This window comes from Coregonus clupeaformis, chromosome 11, assembly GCF_020615455.1.
Source record: "Coregonus clupeaformis isolate EN_2021a chromosome 11, ASM2061545v1, whole genome shotgun sequence".
Classification (NCBI taxonomy): Eukaryota; Metazoa; Chordata; class Actinopteri; order Salmoniformes; family Salmonidae; genus Coregonus; species Coregonus clupeaformis.
Window position 1 is genome coordinate 32,326,954 of NC_059202.1, and position 17,625 is coordinate 32,344,578.

The 17,625-nt window shown below is 46.6% G+C and overlaps 1 protein-coding gene across 1 annotated transcript in view; it reads right to left on the reverse strand.

The window, feature by feature from the left end:
- LOC121576793 (fibrillin-2-like) overlaps positions 1-17,625 on the reverse strand; it is an 85,574-nt gene that overhangs the window by 13,756 nt on the left and 54,193 nt on the right. The window contains exons 12-43 of the mRNA XM_045223502.1: positions 15,541-15,684; positions 15,195-15,314; positions 14,825-14,950; positions 14,333-14,455; positions 13,812-14,087; positions 13,482-13,535; positions 13,079-13,204; positions 12,696-12,821; positions 12,008-12,127; positions 10,964-11,101; positions 10,831-10,881; positions 10,435-10,560; positions 9,659-9,886; positions 9,190-9,315; positions 7,528-7,656; positions 7,254-7,379; positions 6,859-6,984; positions 6,514-6,636; positions 6,287-6,412; positions 5,839-5,964; positions 4,913-5,035; positions 4,397-4,645; positions 4,180-4,302; positions 3,737-3,859; positions 3,438-3,599; positions 3,219-3,287; positions 2,584-2,709; positions 2,300-2,425; positions 2,002-2,151; positions 1,802-1,873; positions 1,467-1,592; positions 814-939 (exon numbers count right to left, since the gene is read on the reverse strand). Of these exons, the coding sequence (XP_045079437.1) occupies positions 814-939; positions 1,467-1,592; positions 1,802-1,873; positions 2,002-2,151; positions 2,300-2,425; positions 2,584-2,709; positions 3,219-3,287; positions 3,438-3,599; positions 3,737-3,859; positions 4,180-4,302; positions 4,397-4,645; positions 4,913-5,035; positions 5,839-5,964; positions 6,287-6,412; positions 6,514-6,636; positions 6,859-6,984; positions 7,254-7,379; positions 7,528-7,656; positions 9,190-9,315; positions 9,659-9,886; positions 10,435-10,560; positions 10,831-10,881; positions 10,964-11,101; positions 12,008-12,127; positions 12,696-12,821; positions 13,079-13,204; positions 13,482-13,535; positions 13,812-14,087; positions 14,333-14,455; positions 14,825-14,950; positions 15,195-15,314; positions 15,541-15,684 (4,215 nt within the window). The remainder of the gene's footprint in view (positions 1-813; positions 940-1,466; positions 1,593-1,801; positions 1,874-2,001; positions 2,152-2,299; positions 2,426-2,583; positions 2,710-3,218; positions 3,288-3,437; positions 3,600-3,736; positions 3,860-4,179; positions 4,303-4,396; positions 4,646-4,912; positions 5,036-5,838; positions 5,965-6,286; positions 6,413-6,513; positions 6,637-6,858; positions 6,985-7,253; positions 7,380-7,527; positions 7,657-9,189; positions 9,316-9,658; positions 9,887-10,434; positions 10,561-10,830; positions 10,882-10,963; positions 11,102-12,007; positions 12,128-12,695; positions 12,822-13,078; positions 13,205-13,481; positions 13,536-13,811; positions 14,088-14,332; positions 14,456-14,824; positions 14,951-15,194; positions 15,315-15,540; positions 15,685-17,625) is intronic.

A 17,625-nucleotide genomic window follows, 5' to 3' on the forward strand; every position in this document is an offset into this window, starting at 1 on the left:
TGTAAATTTTGTTCACGATATGACAAACATAGGCTTAATATGTTCAGGACAACCCAGGGTATAACGCATGTCATCCTTGTAACTGTGGATCAAACATAGCGATCATAAACGTTGATACTGTAAATGACACAAGTTTTCAAATATGGAAATGTGTGAAGTGCACATTTGGACTCATTGGTGTGTGGTTTACTTGTATGACATCAAAGCTGTATTTATTATAATCCTCAACGTCTAATCTTTCAGATCACATCAACTCCTCTCGATTTACAGCATTTCCCTCACTCAGACAACAACAAATGGGCAAAAGTAGCCCAATTAGCGGGAGGAATGGGGGAAATATTCTTGTCGCGTCAGGTGCTCAAGGTAATAACGGCTGTCAGTCAAAACCAATACAGCGCTGTAAAGCGGAGAACCTGAGCTCTGACGTCATGTATAGCATGTTACTGTACAGCCACTGCATTCCAATTAAGGTGCTTATCGATGACAAAATCTGCCATTTTCAACTCGTATAACCTTTTTCATTTTAACATGTGTTCTTTATTACAGAATGTTAAAATGAAGTGAAATCAAACATTTTTTCTGACAAAGTCACACTTCTCAAAAGGCACCGAACTGGTGGAACGACCCACATATCGATCATCTGTGTGTTTTCCCATTGACTAATAAACCATCTAACTCTCGTACAATTACCTCTCAACAGAGAAACTCACTGTAGTACGCTTTACTTATAAACCATTAACATAATCCCGCCAACCCCCTATTGTTCTGAGATGGTAAATCCCTGCTGCCCCTGGGCACAGAGTCTGGACTCACCCACGCAGGCCCCGCTGGGGGACAGCCTGAAGCCTGGTGAGCACTCGCAGCGGTAGCTCCCTGGGATGTTGATACAGTTGGCGTTGCGTTGGCACAGGTTGTCTCCGCTGTTACACTCGTCAATATCTGGAGGGAAGAAAAACAAGAGCGGGCAGTGAACATCAGTCACAGTGGTCATAACCGTCTAGTAAAAACCCAGTGTGAGGTAATACAGAGGCTGAGGAGGACCAAACAGAACAGTGCCAGGCTGGCTGGGGTTCAGTGCATCTCTGCTTTAGGGTGATTTAAGTCCCCTGGACTGGCAGACCCTGGCACTAGGCTCCTACAGGGCCAGTATACTCTGCTGTCTGTCTTTACAAGCAAGGATAATTAAATGTAGGAGAGAGCAGCATTAAGTCTGCTGATCAGGAGTGCTTCTTAAGTGGCAGGTAGCCTAGCAGTTAAGAGCATTTGGCCAGTAACTGAAAAGCCAACTAGGTGAAAAATCTGTCCTTGAGCAAGGCACTTAACCCAAATTGCTCCTGTAAGTCGCTCTGGATAAGAGTGTCTGCTAAATGACTGTAAGTGATTGTTTTATGTGAGAGTGTCAGAGATTATATATAGACTGAGTGTGAGTATGTGTGTGTGTAGTTGCGTGTGTGTCCGAGCCTTACCTTCACAGATGAGCAGTATATTGTTATAACTGAAACCCATGGGACATTCACATCGGAAGCTTCCTATCTGGTTGATGCACACTCCGTTGGCACATATCCCCGGGATCTCTCGACACTCATCAATATCTACAGAACAATACAGAAACATCATGCTATGTTAGCGACTCTTTCACTCACAAAGCCACTTTCTACTCGACTAAGTCTTGAAAAGCACGATTTACAATAGACACAGACATGGTGGTACCATATAATTACAATAATGATGCCAATATAGATCAGTTTATGTGTTGAGCAAGCAGTAGGCCATTATGACCTATTTGACCTAACAACCTTACCGATGGGCTTGCCCGTGTGGATGTCTATGATGAACCCAGGAGCCTGGTTCCCACACAGTAACTGGTACTCCGCTGTGGGGGAGAGGACAAAACAACTGAGTGAACTTATGCACCAAGAACATATTAAGAACATATTAAGGGGCTGTATTGAAAGTGCTGGAGATAGTGTGTGTGTGTGTGTGTCTTTTGTGCCAACTCACAGGTGGCAGGGGTAGGGCAGGCTTCACAGGGCTTGTTCCAGGCCCTGCCCACATTGTAGGCACAGCAGCACATCTTCTTGGTCATGTTGAACGACAGCTCATTCTCACACGTGTCATTGAAATTGCGGTAACACACGCTCTTCCTCATGTCTATGATGTCAGAGAGGGGGTAGAGAATGACTCACCATAAATACACAACTCAATAACTGTTTAGAATCCATTATAGTTTGTAAACCATTAGTAAACTGTTTATTTACATACATACAGTATATGCACCACCCAGTGTGGTCTGACTCACCCATGCAGTTGTTTCCTCCGTTGACCTGCATGTACTCAGGAGGACACACACAGGTGTAGTTCCCCAAGGTGTTGTAGCAGGTACCAGGACCACAGATTCCAATGTGTGCTGTGCACTCATCAATATCTAGACACACACAGAGAATACACACAGTACAAATATAATACCAATCTAACAGTACAGTACTGAATAAGTACCCCACTTACTGACAGTACAGACATAACAGCTACCCCTCTTACAGATAGTATTGACATCTGACCCCTCTGCGACCTTTGCCCTCTTACCCTCGCAGATGCGTGTCTCCTCGTTGAGGTAGTAGCCTGCAGGGCACTCGCACTGGAAGCTGCCGAAGGTGTTGACACAGTTACCACCCTGGCACAGGCCTGGCAGCTCCTGACACTCATCAATGTCTAGAGAGAGAGAGAGAGAGAGAGAGAGAGAGAGAGAGAGAGAGAGAGAGAGAGAGAGAGAGAGAGAGAGAGAGAGAGAGAGAGAGAGAGAGAGAGAGAGAGAGAGAGAGAGAGAGAGAGAGAGAGAGAGAGAGAGAGAGAGAGAGAGAGAGAGAGAGAGAGAGAGAGAGAGAGAGAGAGAGAGAGAGAGAGAGAGAGAGAGAGAGAGAGAGAGAGAGAGAGAGAGAGAGAGAGAGAGAGAGAGAGAGAGAGAGAGAGAGAGAGAGAGAGGAGAGAGAGAGAGAGAGAGAGAGAGAGAGAGAGAGAGAGAGAGAGAGAGAGAGAGAGAGAGAGAGAAAGAGAGAGAGAGAGAGAGAGAGAGAGAGAGAGAGAGAGAGAGAGAGAGAGAGAGAGAGAGAGAGAGAGAGAGAGAGAGAGAGAGAGAGAGAGACCGGTTTAGTTTGTTGGGACATACAGATGAATAATAAGATCAGGACAAGTAGAAGAATAGGACAGAGAGGATGTGTTACCTTCCAGGATGACAGTGATGGGGTTGGGTCTGAAGCCCTCTCCTCCGGGACACAGTGTCTTGTACTCCGCTACAGACAAAAAAAGACCCCAAAACATCAATCTAGGACAACATATTCCTCAAAAACATAAGTGGAATTGGGCAAGATTAGCTCAGATCTTTTTTTTCAAAAAGAAAATGTCTGTCATGTTTTGGTTCGACCAAGCTTTATTGTACGTACTGGAGTTGATGGGGGGGCAGAGTTCACAGGGGTTTCCCCAGGCTCCTCCCAGGGAGCAGCAGCAGGAGGCGCGGGTGACGCCCACGCCGATCTCAGCACTGCAGGAGATGCCCCCGTCGCCACGCGCCAACGTATCTAGGAAACAGTTGCCCACTCGCGTGTCTGAGATGAGGGAAATAAACTATTGTTACACTTACACCCATCAACACTTCCTGCCAATCATTCATTGGCTGAGGTGTCTTCATCTCCATGGCTACGAGATATTAGCATTGCTCTAATGCCAGGTGTCCAGTACTTACCCACACAGCCCACTCCAGTAGGGTTGAGCTCGAAGTCAGGAGGACAGTTACACAGGTAGCTTCCTGGTGTGTTCACACACAAGCCGTTGATGCAGTTCACAGGGTCCGCACATTCGTTAATGTCTGGAACACACACAGAGCCAGAAACACACACTTTATGACCAACACTAACTAACACACATAGAGCCACACACAAACACTTTAACACGAGACATACACTTGATGAAAGCTATGCTTTCAGACTGTGAGATGACTTGAGAAAGCAGAAAGAGCCTTGTTAATCTCACAGACTTGCTGCGGCTGCATTCCTGAGATTGAGAGGTACAGCGAGGGAATAGAAAGTCCAAATTGATGGAGAAATATGAGGGTTGCCGGATTGGGTTGGTACGGAGTGATGCCGTGGCAGAGTTCTCAGTGTGTGGTATAGGGTGTGTGTTGCTCACCAGTGCAGTTTCCTCCACTGCGGTCCAGTTCGTAGCCGTCGTCACACACACACCTGAACATCCCCGGTAGATTCTGACACGTTCCAAACACACAGATGTTCTGGAAGTTACATTCGTCGATATCTACAGATGGAAAACACAGAGAGGATCAGTCAGGATCTATGGTGATAAAAATGAAAGGAATCACAGGGTGAAAAAGAAAGTGTGTTATTCTAACCCTGGCAGGCCTTGCTGTCCTCGGTGGGGGTGAAGCCCATCTCACATTCACAGCGGTAGCCCCCTGGAGCGTTCAGACACTGGCCGTTCTCACACAGGTTCACGTTGTCAGCACACTCATCCATATCTGAGCAGGAGAAGCCATCCCCGTTGAAGCCCTCCTTGCAGGCACAGCGGTAAGAGCCAGGGGTGTTGACACAGTCTGCGTTGAGATTACAGTTGTGCTCCTCAGTGGAACACTCATCCACGTCTATGGGGAGAGAGAAGAGAGTGGTCACAGTCAGCCATTATCAATGGAGACCCTGGAGCAATTAGGGTTAAGTGCCTTCCTCAAGGGCACATCTGCATATTTTTCACCTTGTCGCCTCTGGGATTCGAACTAGCAACCTTTCAGTTACTGGCCCAACGCTCTAACTGCTAAGCTATCTGCTGCCTAGTGGTCACATCCCCTGGTCATAGAGAGCTGAACAGAGGATCAACAGGGTTTTGTTCCAGCCCAGCACTATAGTGTACTCACCCACACACTTGATGCCGTCTCCCACCCAGCCATCACGACAGCGACACTTGAAGCTCCCGGGAACGTTGAGACAGGCAGCATGCATGTCACAGTTGTGAGCCCCAATCTCACATTCATCAATATCTGGAAGAAATAAGAGAGATCAATACAGGACAAGACATAACATTTTAGTTCCTCTCTCCTTCTGTCTGTACTCTGGTTTATACCCTATAGTCTGTACTCTGGTTTATACCTTATAGTCTGTACTATGGTTTATACCTTATAGTCTGTACTCTGGTTTATACCCTATAGTCTGTACTCTGGTTTATACCCTATAGTCTGTACTCTGGTTTATACCCTATAGTCTGTACTCTGGTTTATACCCTATAGTCTGTACTCTGGTTTATAACCTATAGTCTGTACTCTGGTTTATAACCTATAGTCTGTACTCTGGTTTATACCCTATTGTCTGTACTCTGGTTTATACCGTATAGTCTGTACTCTGGTTTACACCTTATAGTGTGTACTCTGGTTTATACCTTATAGTCTGTAATCTGGTTTACACCTTATAGTGTGTACTCTGGTTTATACCTTATAGTCTGTACTCTGGTTTATACCTTATAGTCTGTACTCTGGTTTATACCTTATAGTCTGTAATCTGGTTTATACCTTATAGTGTGTACTCTGGTTTATACCTTATAGTCTGTAATCTGGTTTATACCTTATAGTCTGTACTCTGGTTTATAACTCATACATTATCCATGGAAGTTAAACATGTCCAAAGCTTTATGACAGCGTCATAACTAAGATAGTGTTTTACAGTAATAACCTTGCTGTTACTACAATTATGTGTGTGTAGCCCATGGTGCTGTGTGTGTGTGTGCGCGTGTGTGTGTGTGTGTGTGTGTGTGTGTGTGTGTGTGTGTGTGTGTGTGTGTGTACTGTACCTGTGCAGCCGGTGGAGCCCTTCTTAACAAAGTAACCCAGCTGGCAGTGACAGATGAAGGATCCCTTGGTGTTCTCACAGTCCCCATGTAGACAGATGTTAGGGTTCAGCTCACACTCATTCACATCTGGACACACAGACAGGAACACACACAGAGGAACATGAGTTAACTGGTCTTGGAGAGGGGACAGAGGAGTAAAATGTCTAACAATTGATGTCTAACAGGGTCAAAGAGAGAGAGCGAGACAGAGAGAGAGACAGAGAGAGAGGTGGGGAGTGAGAGAAATAGGAAAAGAGAGAGAAACAGAGAGGTAGAGAGAGAGAGAGGTGGAGAGAAACAGAGAGGTAGAGAGAGAGAGAGAGAGAGAGAGAGAGAGAGAGAGAGAGAGAGAGAGAGAGAGAGAGAGAGAGAGAGAGAGAGAGATGGGAGAGAAAGAGAATAGTCTCACCGATGCAGGTCCTCATGTCCATGGAGGCCATGAATCCGTCATAGCAGAGACACCGGTACTCTCCAGGGATGTTGGTGCACTGGCCTCCATCACAGATATCAGGGGTGTCCTCACACTCATCAATATCTACACAGGGTGTGACAGAGTGAGTGTTAACATGTATTTTTTCCATGAGTGTGTGTATGTGTATGTGTGTGCATGCATGTGTGTGTATCCCAGTGACATACCAGCGCAGGTCCTGAGGTCAGGCATGAGAGCGTATCCCTCACTACAGCTGCACTCGTAGCTGCCCTCTGAGTTGGTACAGTGTGTGTCACAGCCTCCGTTCATAATGGTACACTCATCAATATCTGCAATCAGACGGGTTACAGGTAAGTATAGACACACACACAAACAGAAACTCAAACATTGCCATTTCTGATATGACAAAATGTTTTGACGTGATCTGCAAAGTCTGTTGTTGATTATTTTTGTAAACTTATGTAAGGTGTTACCGTACACTGAAGAATGGTAATTCCCCCCCGCCTCCCCAAAAGACAAATGATGACATGTCTCAGTCAGTGCTCACTCACCCACACAGCCCTGTCTGTCTGGTGTAACCTGGTAGCCCGTGTCACAGGAGCACTGGTAGTTCCCCACCATGTTGACACAGTGGCCATTCTTACACAGGTTGTCACTCAGCTGGCACTCGTTCACATCTGGAAACACACAAAGAGAACATGACAGTCAGCTTAAATCAAAGAAACTAGCTTCCACAGTAGACAACATAGAAAGTAGTAGAATACCTTGAGATTACCGTTATGGAGGTTAATGTCTGGTTAACTTGAAAATGCATTCCAGATGACTTTGGGATGATGTAACTTTTTTTTTTTTTTACGGTGGTGTAAGTGTCTCATATTCTAGGTGTGTGTGTGTGTGTGTGTGTGTGAAATGTATAGTGTGCACTGTGGATGGATATATGACCTACCTTCGCAGGAGGAACCATCGGGACTAAGCTGGTGTCCGGGTGGACATTCACACTCGTAACTCCCCTCTGTGTTCAGACAGGCGCCTCCTCGACACAGCAGAGGGTTCCGCTCACACTCATCAATATCTGCAGGGGAGAGGGGGAGGAAGAGAGGGAGAGAGTGCAATGAGGTCAGCTGTCAAAAATGACTTGCACAGAGGATCTGTGAGGAAATTCTCACACTCTCCTGTCAGCTGGAGAGCAGTGTGTGTCTGTGTTTGTGTGTGTGACTCACCCATGCAGTTCTTCATCATCATGAAGCCACTTTCGTAGCCCTCGAAGCATTCACACTCGAAGCTGCCAGGGGTGTTCACGCAGGTGCCGTGGCCACACAGGTCCGGAGAGATATGACATTCATCAATATCTAAGACACAGAGACAGAGGAGGGAGAGACAGAGGAGGGAGAGACAGAGGAGGGAGGAGAGACAGAGGAGGGAGGAGAGACAGAGGAGGGAGGAGAGACAGAGGAGGAGGGAGAGACAGAGGAGGGAGAGACAGAGGAGGGAGGAGAGACAGAGGAGGGGGGAGAGACAGAGGAGGGAGGAGAGACAGAGGAGGAGGGAGAGACAGAGGAGGGAGGAGAGACAGAGGAGGAGGGAGAGACAGAGGAGGGAGGAGAGACAGAGGAGGGAGAGACAGAGGAGGGAGGAGAGACAGAGGAGGGAGGAGAGACAGAGGAGGGAGGAGAGACAGAGGAGGGAGGAGAGACAGAGGAGGGAGAGACAGAGGAGGAGGGAGAGACAGAGGAGGGAGAGACAGAGGAGGAGGGAGAGACAGAGGAGGAAGGAGAGACAGAGGAGGGAGGAGAGACAGAGGAGGGTGAGACAGAGGAGGAAGGAGAGACAGAGGAGGAAGGAGAGACAGAGGAGGAGGGAGAGACAGAGGAGGAGGGAGAGACAGAGGAGGGAGAGACAGAGGAGGGAGAGACAGAGGAGGGAGGAGAGACAGAGGAGGGAGAGACAGAGGAGGGAGGAGAGACAGAGGAGGAGGGAGAGACAGAGGAGGAGGGAGAGACAGAGGAGGGAGAGACAGAGGAGGGAGGAGAGACAGAGGAGGGAGGAGGGAGGGAGAGACAGAGGGAATAATGTACATTACAGAAATATAATATTCAGCATTACTTTACTGATCTCATGAGAAAATTCAGCTGTGTCAACAAACAGCCCACTGGGCACACACTGGTTGAATCAACGTTGTTTCCACGTAATTTCAATGACATCAAATCAAATTTTATTTGCCACATGCGCCGAATCCAACAGGTGAAATGCTTACTTACAAGCCCTTAACCAACAATGCAGTTAAACATTTTTAAATAGCAAATAATTAAAGAGCAGCAGTAAAATAAAATAACAGTAGGGAGGTTATATACAGGGTGTACCGGTACAGAGGTAATGTACATGTGGGTAGAGTTAAAGTGACTATGCATAAATAATAAACAGAGTAGCAGCAGCGTAAAAGACGGGGTTGGAGTGGGGTGGGGGGGCAATGCAAATAGTCATTGCATTGAACCAACGTGGAATAGACATTGAATTGACGTCTGTGCCCAGTAGGAGTGTTTCAAAATGTCAAAATAATGTTTTGCCCCTAAAACATTCTCAAATACTACAGAAATCATATACAAGGATACTTACTAAAGATATAGATTTCTGCTTTAATCATACAGATTTTTAAATGCTTTTCTATGGAATAAACAGAATTATGTTTATTACAGTCTCTCTGCCACCCCCCCTTATAATTCTCTCTCTCTCTCTCTCTCTCTCTCTCTCTCTCTCTCTCTCTCTCTCTCTCTCTCGCTCTCTCTCTCTCTCTCTCTCTCTCTCTCTCTCTCTCTCTCTCTCTCTCTCTCTCTCTCCTCTCTCTCCCCTCTCTCTCTCTCCCCTCTCTCTCTCTCTCTCCATACCTGTGCAGTTCCTCTCCTCCATGGTGAGGGCGAAGCCGCTGCTGCAGCGACACTTGAAGCTGCCGATGGTGTTGCGACAGGTTCCGTGGGAGCACAGGCCGTTGAACACCTTACACTCATTTACATCTATGGAGGGACAACACAATGGACGAACAGCAGGGGTTAGCGGTGGAATTGAACATGGAATCCAGTAATAATCTAAAGAAATGTCTAGTGGTTAAAGAGATTAGACGCTGTGGTTGGTTTGCAACTGCTGGCGTGAGGCCATAATGGTGTGCTTGTTTTGTGTGTAGCTCCTCAGTGTAGTAGTAGGACTTCACTCAGAATCTGTTAGCGTAAGAAACATACCTACTTGTGTTCAGAAGATTATGACTGCTCATGAAGGCTTTATGAATATGTTGTGAATGCTACATTATCCCAACGCAAATTAGAGTGTTACCAAGACTAGATAATAAGTCTTAGTTCCTACCTTTGTAGAAGGGTCTGCCAGTCAGGATGTCTCCTCGGTTGGCGAAGCCTGGTCCTCTGGGGCAGATGGCCTTGTACTCCGGGGTGCCCGCCTTGGGACACTCCTCACAGTCAATGCCCCAGGCCGCGCCCACCGAGCAGCAGCACATGTCAACGCGGTAGCGCCCGGGCAGCGGCTCACCACACTCGTCCTCGTGCCACTTCATGTAGCACTGCTCACTGCGCACGTCTGAGGGATAGACAGATGGACGGACAACATTCAGACATACAGAACTTTACGGCTAATGCCACAGTATGCTAACCATGCTAATATTTGTTGTCACCAAATTTGTATTTTCTCCCATGTAGGTTATCATTCATATTTTATAGTGTATTATAAACTGGGTGTTTTGAGCCCTGAATGCTGATTGGCTGACGGCCATGGTATATCAGATTGTATACCACTGGTATGACCCCAAATTTGTTTTTACTGCTCTTTTTTTTACTGTTACATTGGTAACCAGTTGATAATAGCAATAAGGCCAGAGGGGGTGTGGTATATTGCCAATATACCACGGCTAAGGGCTGTATCCAGGCACTCTGCGTTGCGTCGTGCATAAGAAAAGCCCTTAGCCGTGGTATATTGGCAATATACCACACCCCCTCTGGCCTTATTGCTTAAATATAGTATATGTGTGAAGTCAACAGCAAAGATACATAATAGCCAGTTCTGATTTCAGTTATTATAAAAATGCATGGTGTCTGCCAGAGTTTATGTTGGTGGCAGTGTTGTCTTACCCACGCAGGTGCGTCCACTCCCGTCCAGGGTGAGCCCCTCGCCACACTCACAGCGGAAGGAGCCCTGGGTGTTGACACAGCGCCCGTTGGTACACACCCCCGGGAACACCTCACACTCATTGATGTCTGCAGGGAGGAAATAGGGACAATATTACAAGACTGACTGTGCTCTATGGCTCATCATTTTCTGAGGGAGGGAAGGAAGAACGGAAGGTGAATGGAATACCACAGGGAGGGAGGCAGAGGGTCATTATGGCTGTAAGAATGTCTGCTACCTTCACAGTTGACTGTGTGTGTGTGTGTGTGTGTGTGTGTGTGTGTGTGTGTGTGTGTGTGTGTGTGTGTGTGTGTGTGTGTGTGTGTGTGTGTGTGTGTAGGGGTCGATTAGTGTCTTACCTTCACAGTTGACTCCCTTCATACGAGCAAACCCTCTGGAGCAGGCAGTGTCTGTGGAGAGAGACAGCAGTTACAGTACACACCTCACACTTCATTATGTTTAGTAGGTGTGTGTGTTTGTGTGTGTACTGACCGATCTCGCAGCGTTCACAGGGGCTGCCCCAGGCAGCTCCCAGTGTAGAGCAGCACTCGGACTTGAGCGTGGCGCCGTTGATGTTGACCTCACAGCGGCCATCTTGGATGTTCAGCCAGCACGTTCCCTTCATGCTGTCTGTAGAGGGAGGAGGGGGAGAGAGAAGAGAGGGAGAAAGAGAGCGAGAGAGAGAGGGGTAGGGAAGCGAGAGTGAAAGAGAGAAAGGGAAGAGAAATAGGTAGGAGGGGAAGAGAGGGAAGAAAGAGAGAGAGAGAATGTGAGCAAGTGAAGGCACTCAAGAGAACCCTGCAGAGAAAAGGCACATCAATTCAAATGTACTGTAAAGCATCAACCAACATACACACATCTCTCATTGGTATACTGTACTCCAATCATTCCAAGCACAACAGCACCATCAGTGGAAAGTAATTAAGTACAGCTGTCCCTTCCAACAGCTTCCATCTTACCTCAGCCCAAACTGAGACAAATGCATAATTGACATTAATAATTTGCTATGGCAGTCCTAATGGACTGAGAGCACAGTCAGAACAAATGGGATGTGCATTTGTTCTCCCAAAACCGCAGGCTCACCCAAAACTAAACCACAATTTACATTCTCGCTGCTGAGTGATGGCTTTGAACCAAATATATGACTCTGCTTTGAACAGAAAACAGCGCTATATTCTAAAGTACAGGAATCTATTAGACTGACAAGGCCGGCTCATGTTGGTATTTATTCAAATGACTCATCCCAGATTACCATCTGTAGATGTTCAGATGTGTCTGGACATGTCCTCAAAGCAGACATTGACTTGTTTATTTCGACTAGAATAAGTGTGACACCAATCAGGCCCCCGAGGACTGGAATTTCCCAGGCCTGTTCTAGAAGGCCTATGAAGCTAGAAACTTTGGCTCAAATCCCACTTTTCACTCTGACTGTCTGCTTGATGATGATTCTCCAACAGAAGTTTGTCTCAGGAATACGTTGTTTTTCATTTGTGTCAGATTGAGTCTGCAGTTGTGACAGACGCCTCGTTCTCTTACCCACGCAGATGGTGTTGGTGGAGTCCAGCTTGCTGCCGTGGGAACACTCGCAGTTGAAGGACCCGGCGATGTTGCGGCAGACTCCGTTGACACACGGGCTGGACTCACACTCGTTGATATCTGAAACACATGGATCAGAGCAGGGTTAGGTAAGGCAGAGAAGAGAAGAGCCAGTTAAATGGGTCATCCTTAACAGGCTGTTGAGTGGAGAATGGCTTATAATAACGTCCGTAACGGAGCAAATGGAATGGCATGAAACACCTGGAAACCATGTGTTTGATGTATTTGATACCATTCCACCGATTCCGCTCCAGTCATTACGAGCCCGTTCTCCCCATTAAGGTGCCACCAGCCTCCTGTGATATAGACAGACATGCGTTTACTTCAACAAAGACAGAAAACTTTATGGAAAGTGGTTCAAGGACAGAGGATGTAAGCCAACACATGTTCATATATTTGATGTTCTATTTAACTCCAATCTCTCATGTGTTAAACAGTTGCAGGTGTACACACATCTAGCAGAGTTCACATCTACAACATATAGTCAATGAAACGAAGAGGAATACCAACACAGTTCAGATACTCCTAGCATTTTCAACTGTGGTTGCGCATAAGTATGCTGATATTGAGGCATTAGAAATGTGAGGAGTGTGTGTCTTCTCCATTGGTGTGTGTATGAAGTGTTTACCTTCACAAGTCTCAGAGTCAGGTTTGAAGACGAAGCCTTTGGGACAGGAGCAGGAGTAGCTGCCGGGGGTGTTTCTACACAGGCCATTGTCACACAGCAGACGGTTCACTAGGCACTCATTGATGTCTGGTAGGTTGAGGAGAAGATGAACAACAGGGTTGACTTATCAAGTGTAACACAAGCCAGCCAAAACAATCAACCCCAGTGTTTGAAACTTTGTTCATATGTCAAAGTCAAGACCACGAAAGTACAGCAGAGGCTGTGAAAAATATGGGATTCAGTTTGACTTTAGATCACTTTTAAGGTATGAAATGGTCTGATAAACTTTAATTTGGGTCACTGATTTTTCCAACAGACATTGGATACAGGAAGACTGGACTCACCCACGCAGTTCTTGCCGCTGGAGTCGGACTCGTAGCCGATGTTACAGATGCAGCGGTAGCTCCCTCTCAGGTTCTCACACATGCCGTTCTGACAGATGTCTGGGTCCAAGGCACACTCGTTGATGTCTGAGGAGACACACAGGAACAAACCCACATGAGCCACAGCCCACCACAAACCACAGCCTTAGCTTTCAGCTCTCTCCAACCTACAGATTCCTTTTCTTCACTTTCCCTTTTTTCTCTCTTTGATTTGAAATTCGGAGCAAGATTCACACCTTTCTGAGGGACGCATTGTAATGTTTGAGGGGAGGCCTGTTAAATGCCAGAATAACTAGCAGTGATTGTAGGACAAGCTCCAAACCACAGATACCTAACATTAAACAGTACCAGTCACATGACTCACCTCTGCCGTCAGCAGTAATGCCAATCCCACTGCTGCACACTGCCTGGAACTCAGCTGAAAGCCAAGAAAATGACCTGTAAGTCACCTGCTAATATATCCAGTGTAACAAAAAAATCACAATTTACATTATAATTCTAACAATCACTTCTGCAGTATTTGGTAGAGTTCTACAGGATCTTAGCCTGGAATCTAAACTGATATGAACAATATTGTGAAGTGAAACAATAGTGAAACAGAGCATATCAGCTTGGATTCCAGGCTAACAGGATCTGAATGACAGCACAAGTAAACCAATTATGTTTTCTGGTGTGGTTAGGGTTAGTCAGTCACCTGAGTTGCGGGCAGGACAGGGTTGGCAAGGCTCTCCGAAGCCGTGTTCAGGACTGGCACAGCAGCACTCAGACTTGGTGACGGCGCCAGGGAAGGGCCGCGAGCACGTGCCCATCTTGATGGCACCGTAGCAGGTGGTACGCATGTGTGTGTCGACACACACTCTCCCATCCACGTCGATGGCCAGGCCCGGTGGGCACTCACAGCGGAAGGAGCCCTCAGAATTGATACATCGTCCATTCATACAGATGCCTGGTGTCTGGCACTCATCAATGTCTGAGGGAGGAGAGAAGGGGAGAGATATGATGATGGTACTTGTGCCACATGGCTGGCAATACAGTCATGGAATCACTCAAATGTAATCTACATAACATTTCTTATCAGCTACTTTTATTACCTTCAAAGTCCTTAACAGTGACAGCCAAAATGCAAGCTAAGGTGACAGTGGCCTAGAAACACCCTTAGATACTAAGAAACCTTTTGAGAGGATCCACATCCAGAAATTATACCAGATGACGTACCTGTGCAGTAACGTCCGTTAGGTGCCAGGGCGAAGCCAGGTTTGCAGATACACTTGAAGCTTCCGTCCTCGTTGATACACATTCCATTGAGACACATGTTGGTGGTGGCACACTCATCATGATCTGGTTGAAGAAATGGAGGTGAATTAGGCTTTCTACCACGTAGGCTTTCTACCACGTAGGCTTCCTGCCACGTAGGCTTCCTGCCACGTAGGCTTCCTGCCACGTAGGCTTCCTGCCACGTAGGCTTTCTTCCACGTAGGCTTTCTACCACGTAGGCTTTCTTCCACGTAGGCTTTCTACCACGTAGGCTTCCTGCCACGTAGGCTTTCTGCCACGTAGGCTTCCTGCCACGTAGGCTTCCTGCCACGTAGGCTTTCTACCACAAACAAATGACTGTAACCTAGTAACATACAGTATGTGATTACCATGTAACAGGCCTGTAGGTGTAGACCATGCAGTTAGAGAGTAAGGTATGTGTGTGTAGCTCACCTATGCAGTTCTTCCCATCAGGAGTGAGCTCAAAGCCAGCGTTGCAGATGCACTGGAAGCTTCCGTCAGTGTTGACACAACGTCCGTTACGACACATCACTCCGTTTACGATGCACTCATCAATATCTGGGGAGGGAGGGAGGGAGGGGGAGGGAGGGGGAGGAAAGGAGGGAGGGGGAGGGGGGTTTAGGCTTAGTTTGACTGTTAGCCAGGTTAGGTACCAGTCTGTTTCTGTTCTGGACACCTTGTGGTGTTGTTACAAGCAGAGTCAGTCAGTGGGCCAACGTACCCAGTCTATCCATACAATACAACCGTTGTAATAAACAATTATAATGTTCTATAGTTGTTCTGGTGAGTGATTGGAACATACCAATGCAGGCCTGTTTGGTGGGGGTTCCCTGGTAGCCTTCGTGACACTTGCAGTGGTACGATCCAGGTGTGTTGACACAGTCTCCGTTGACACAGGGGTTGCTGACACACTCATCCACATCTGAAGGAGGGAGGCGATGAAGAAATATGAGTTTATCAGTGCAACCCAGGATGCTCCAATTACAAATCTGAACACTCCCATATGTGTTAAAAAAGGTGAAAGAATCAATGCTATTGTGTAAGTATACCCTGAGTTTTACATCTACCAGAGACGTTATGTGTGTGGTCAGAAGATGGCAGTAGAGTGTATGTCATTTTCCTAACTGTAATGACTGCAGTGGGTTTACCAATACACTCCCCGCGTACATCCTGTCTGTAGCCCATGTTACATTCACAGCGGTAGCTGGTCGGGGTGGGGATACAGCGGCCGTTCAAACACAGGTTGGTGAAATGTTTACACACGTCAACGGTCTCATTGACTGACACAGGGACTGAGGATACACAACACAACACACAATCACATTACAATACATTACAATACATTATCACACAATGTTTATAATTTATTAAAACACAGTGAAGAAAAGTTTATGAAAAGCCATAGACTATTCTCTCTTCTTCCGCATGGCAAGCAGTACCCAAGCAAGTCTGACACCAACAGGCTCCTGAACAGCTTCTATCCCCAAGACTGCTAAATAGCTAACTAAATGGCTACATGGACTATCTGCAATTACGTTTTTATTGCACTGACTCTATGCACACTCACAGGACCCTACACACACACTCACTTACACACACTCACACTGACACTCCAACACACACACACACACACACACACACACACACTTAATTTGCTCACACACACATAACACGCACACACATTTATACTGACTCTACACACACACACGCTCACATACAATCATCTTATACACTGCTGCTGTCACGCCCTGACTCAGAGGACGCTTATATGTTGAGTCAGGGTGTGTATATTCCTTGTTGTGATGTTCTATGTTGTATTTTCTATGTTTAGATCTAGTATGTCTAGATCTATGTTGGCCGGTGTGGTTCCCAATCAGAGGCAGCTGTCGCTCGTTGTCTCTGATTGGGGACCATACTTAGGCAGCCTATTGGCACTAGTGGGTTGTGGGATCTTGTTTCGTGTTAGGTATGTTGTTTGTGTACCTTGGACTTCACGTTTCGTTTCTTGTTTTGTCGTTGTGTTTAATAGTCAAATAAACATGTATGCATATCACGCTGCGCCTTGGTCTGACCCGTTCATGAACGAACGTGACAGCTGCTACTTTGTTTATCATACGCTATATATACAAAAGTATGTGTACACCCCTTCAAATTAGTGGATTCTACTATTTCAGCCACAAAAATCATCTGTCCTCTGTTTCAACACTCACTACCTAGTTCCAAACTGCCTCTGGAAGCAAGGTCAGCACAATAACTGTTAGTTTGGAGCTTCATGAAATGGGTTTCCATGGCCGAGCAGCCGCACACAAGCCTAAGATCACCATGCGCAATGCCAAGTGTTGGCTGGAGTGGTGTAAAGCTCGCCACCATTGGACTCTAGAGCAGTGGAAACGCGTTCTCTGGAGTGATGAATCACACTTCACCATCTGGCAGTCTGATGGACTAATCTAGGTTTGGTGGATTTCAGGAGAACGCTACCTCCCCGAATGCACAGTGCCAACTGTAAAGTTTGGTGGAGGAGGAATAATGGTCTGGGGCTGTTTATCATGGTTCAGACTAGGCCCCTTAGTTCCAGTGAAGAGAAATCTTAACGCTACAGCATACAATGACATTCTAGATGATTCTGTGCTTCCAACTTTGTGGCAACAGTTTGGGGAAAGCCCTTTCCTGTTTCAGCATGACAATGCCCACGTGCACAAAGCGAGGTCCATACCAAAATGGCTTGTCGAGATCGGTGTGGAAGAACTTGACTGGCCTGCACAGAGCCCTGACCTCAACCCCATCGAACACCTTTAGGATGAATTGGAACCCCAACTGCGAGCCAGGCCTAATCGCCCAACATCAGTGCCTGACCTCACTAATGCTATTGTGACTGAATGGAAGCAAGTCCCCGCAGCAATGTTCCAACATCAAGTGGAAAGCCTTCCCAGAAGAGTGAAGGCTGTTATAGCAGCAAAAGGGGGACCAACTCCATATTAATGCCCATGATTTTGGAATGAGATGTTCGACGTGCAGGTGTCCACATACTCCACATACTTTTGGTCATGTAGTGTATATCCTGATGCCTTATCCCTATACATTACTACCTCTACCACTCCATTATCCCTGCACATTGTAAATCTGGTATTGGCACTGACCCTGTATACATAGCTTACTTCATTTATCATGTTCTTATTTCTATTTCTCGTGTGTTTTTACTTTATTTTATAGTACTACGGATATTGGTTACTGCA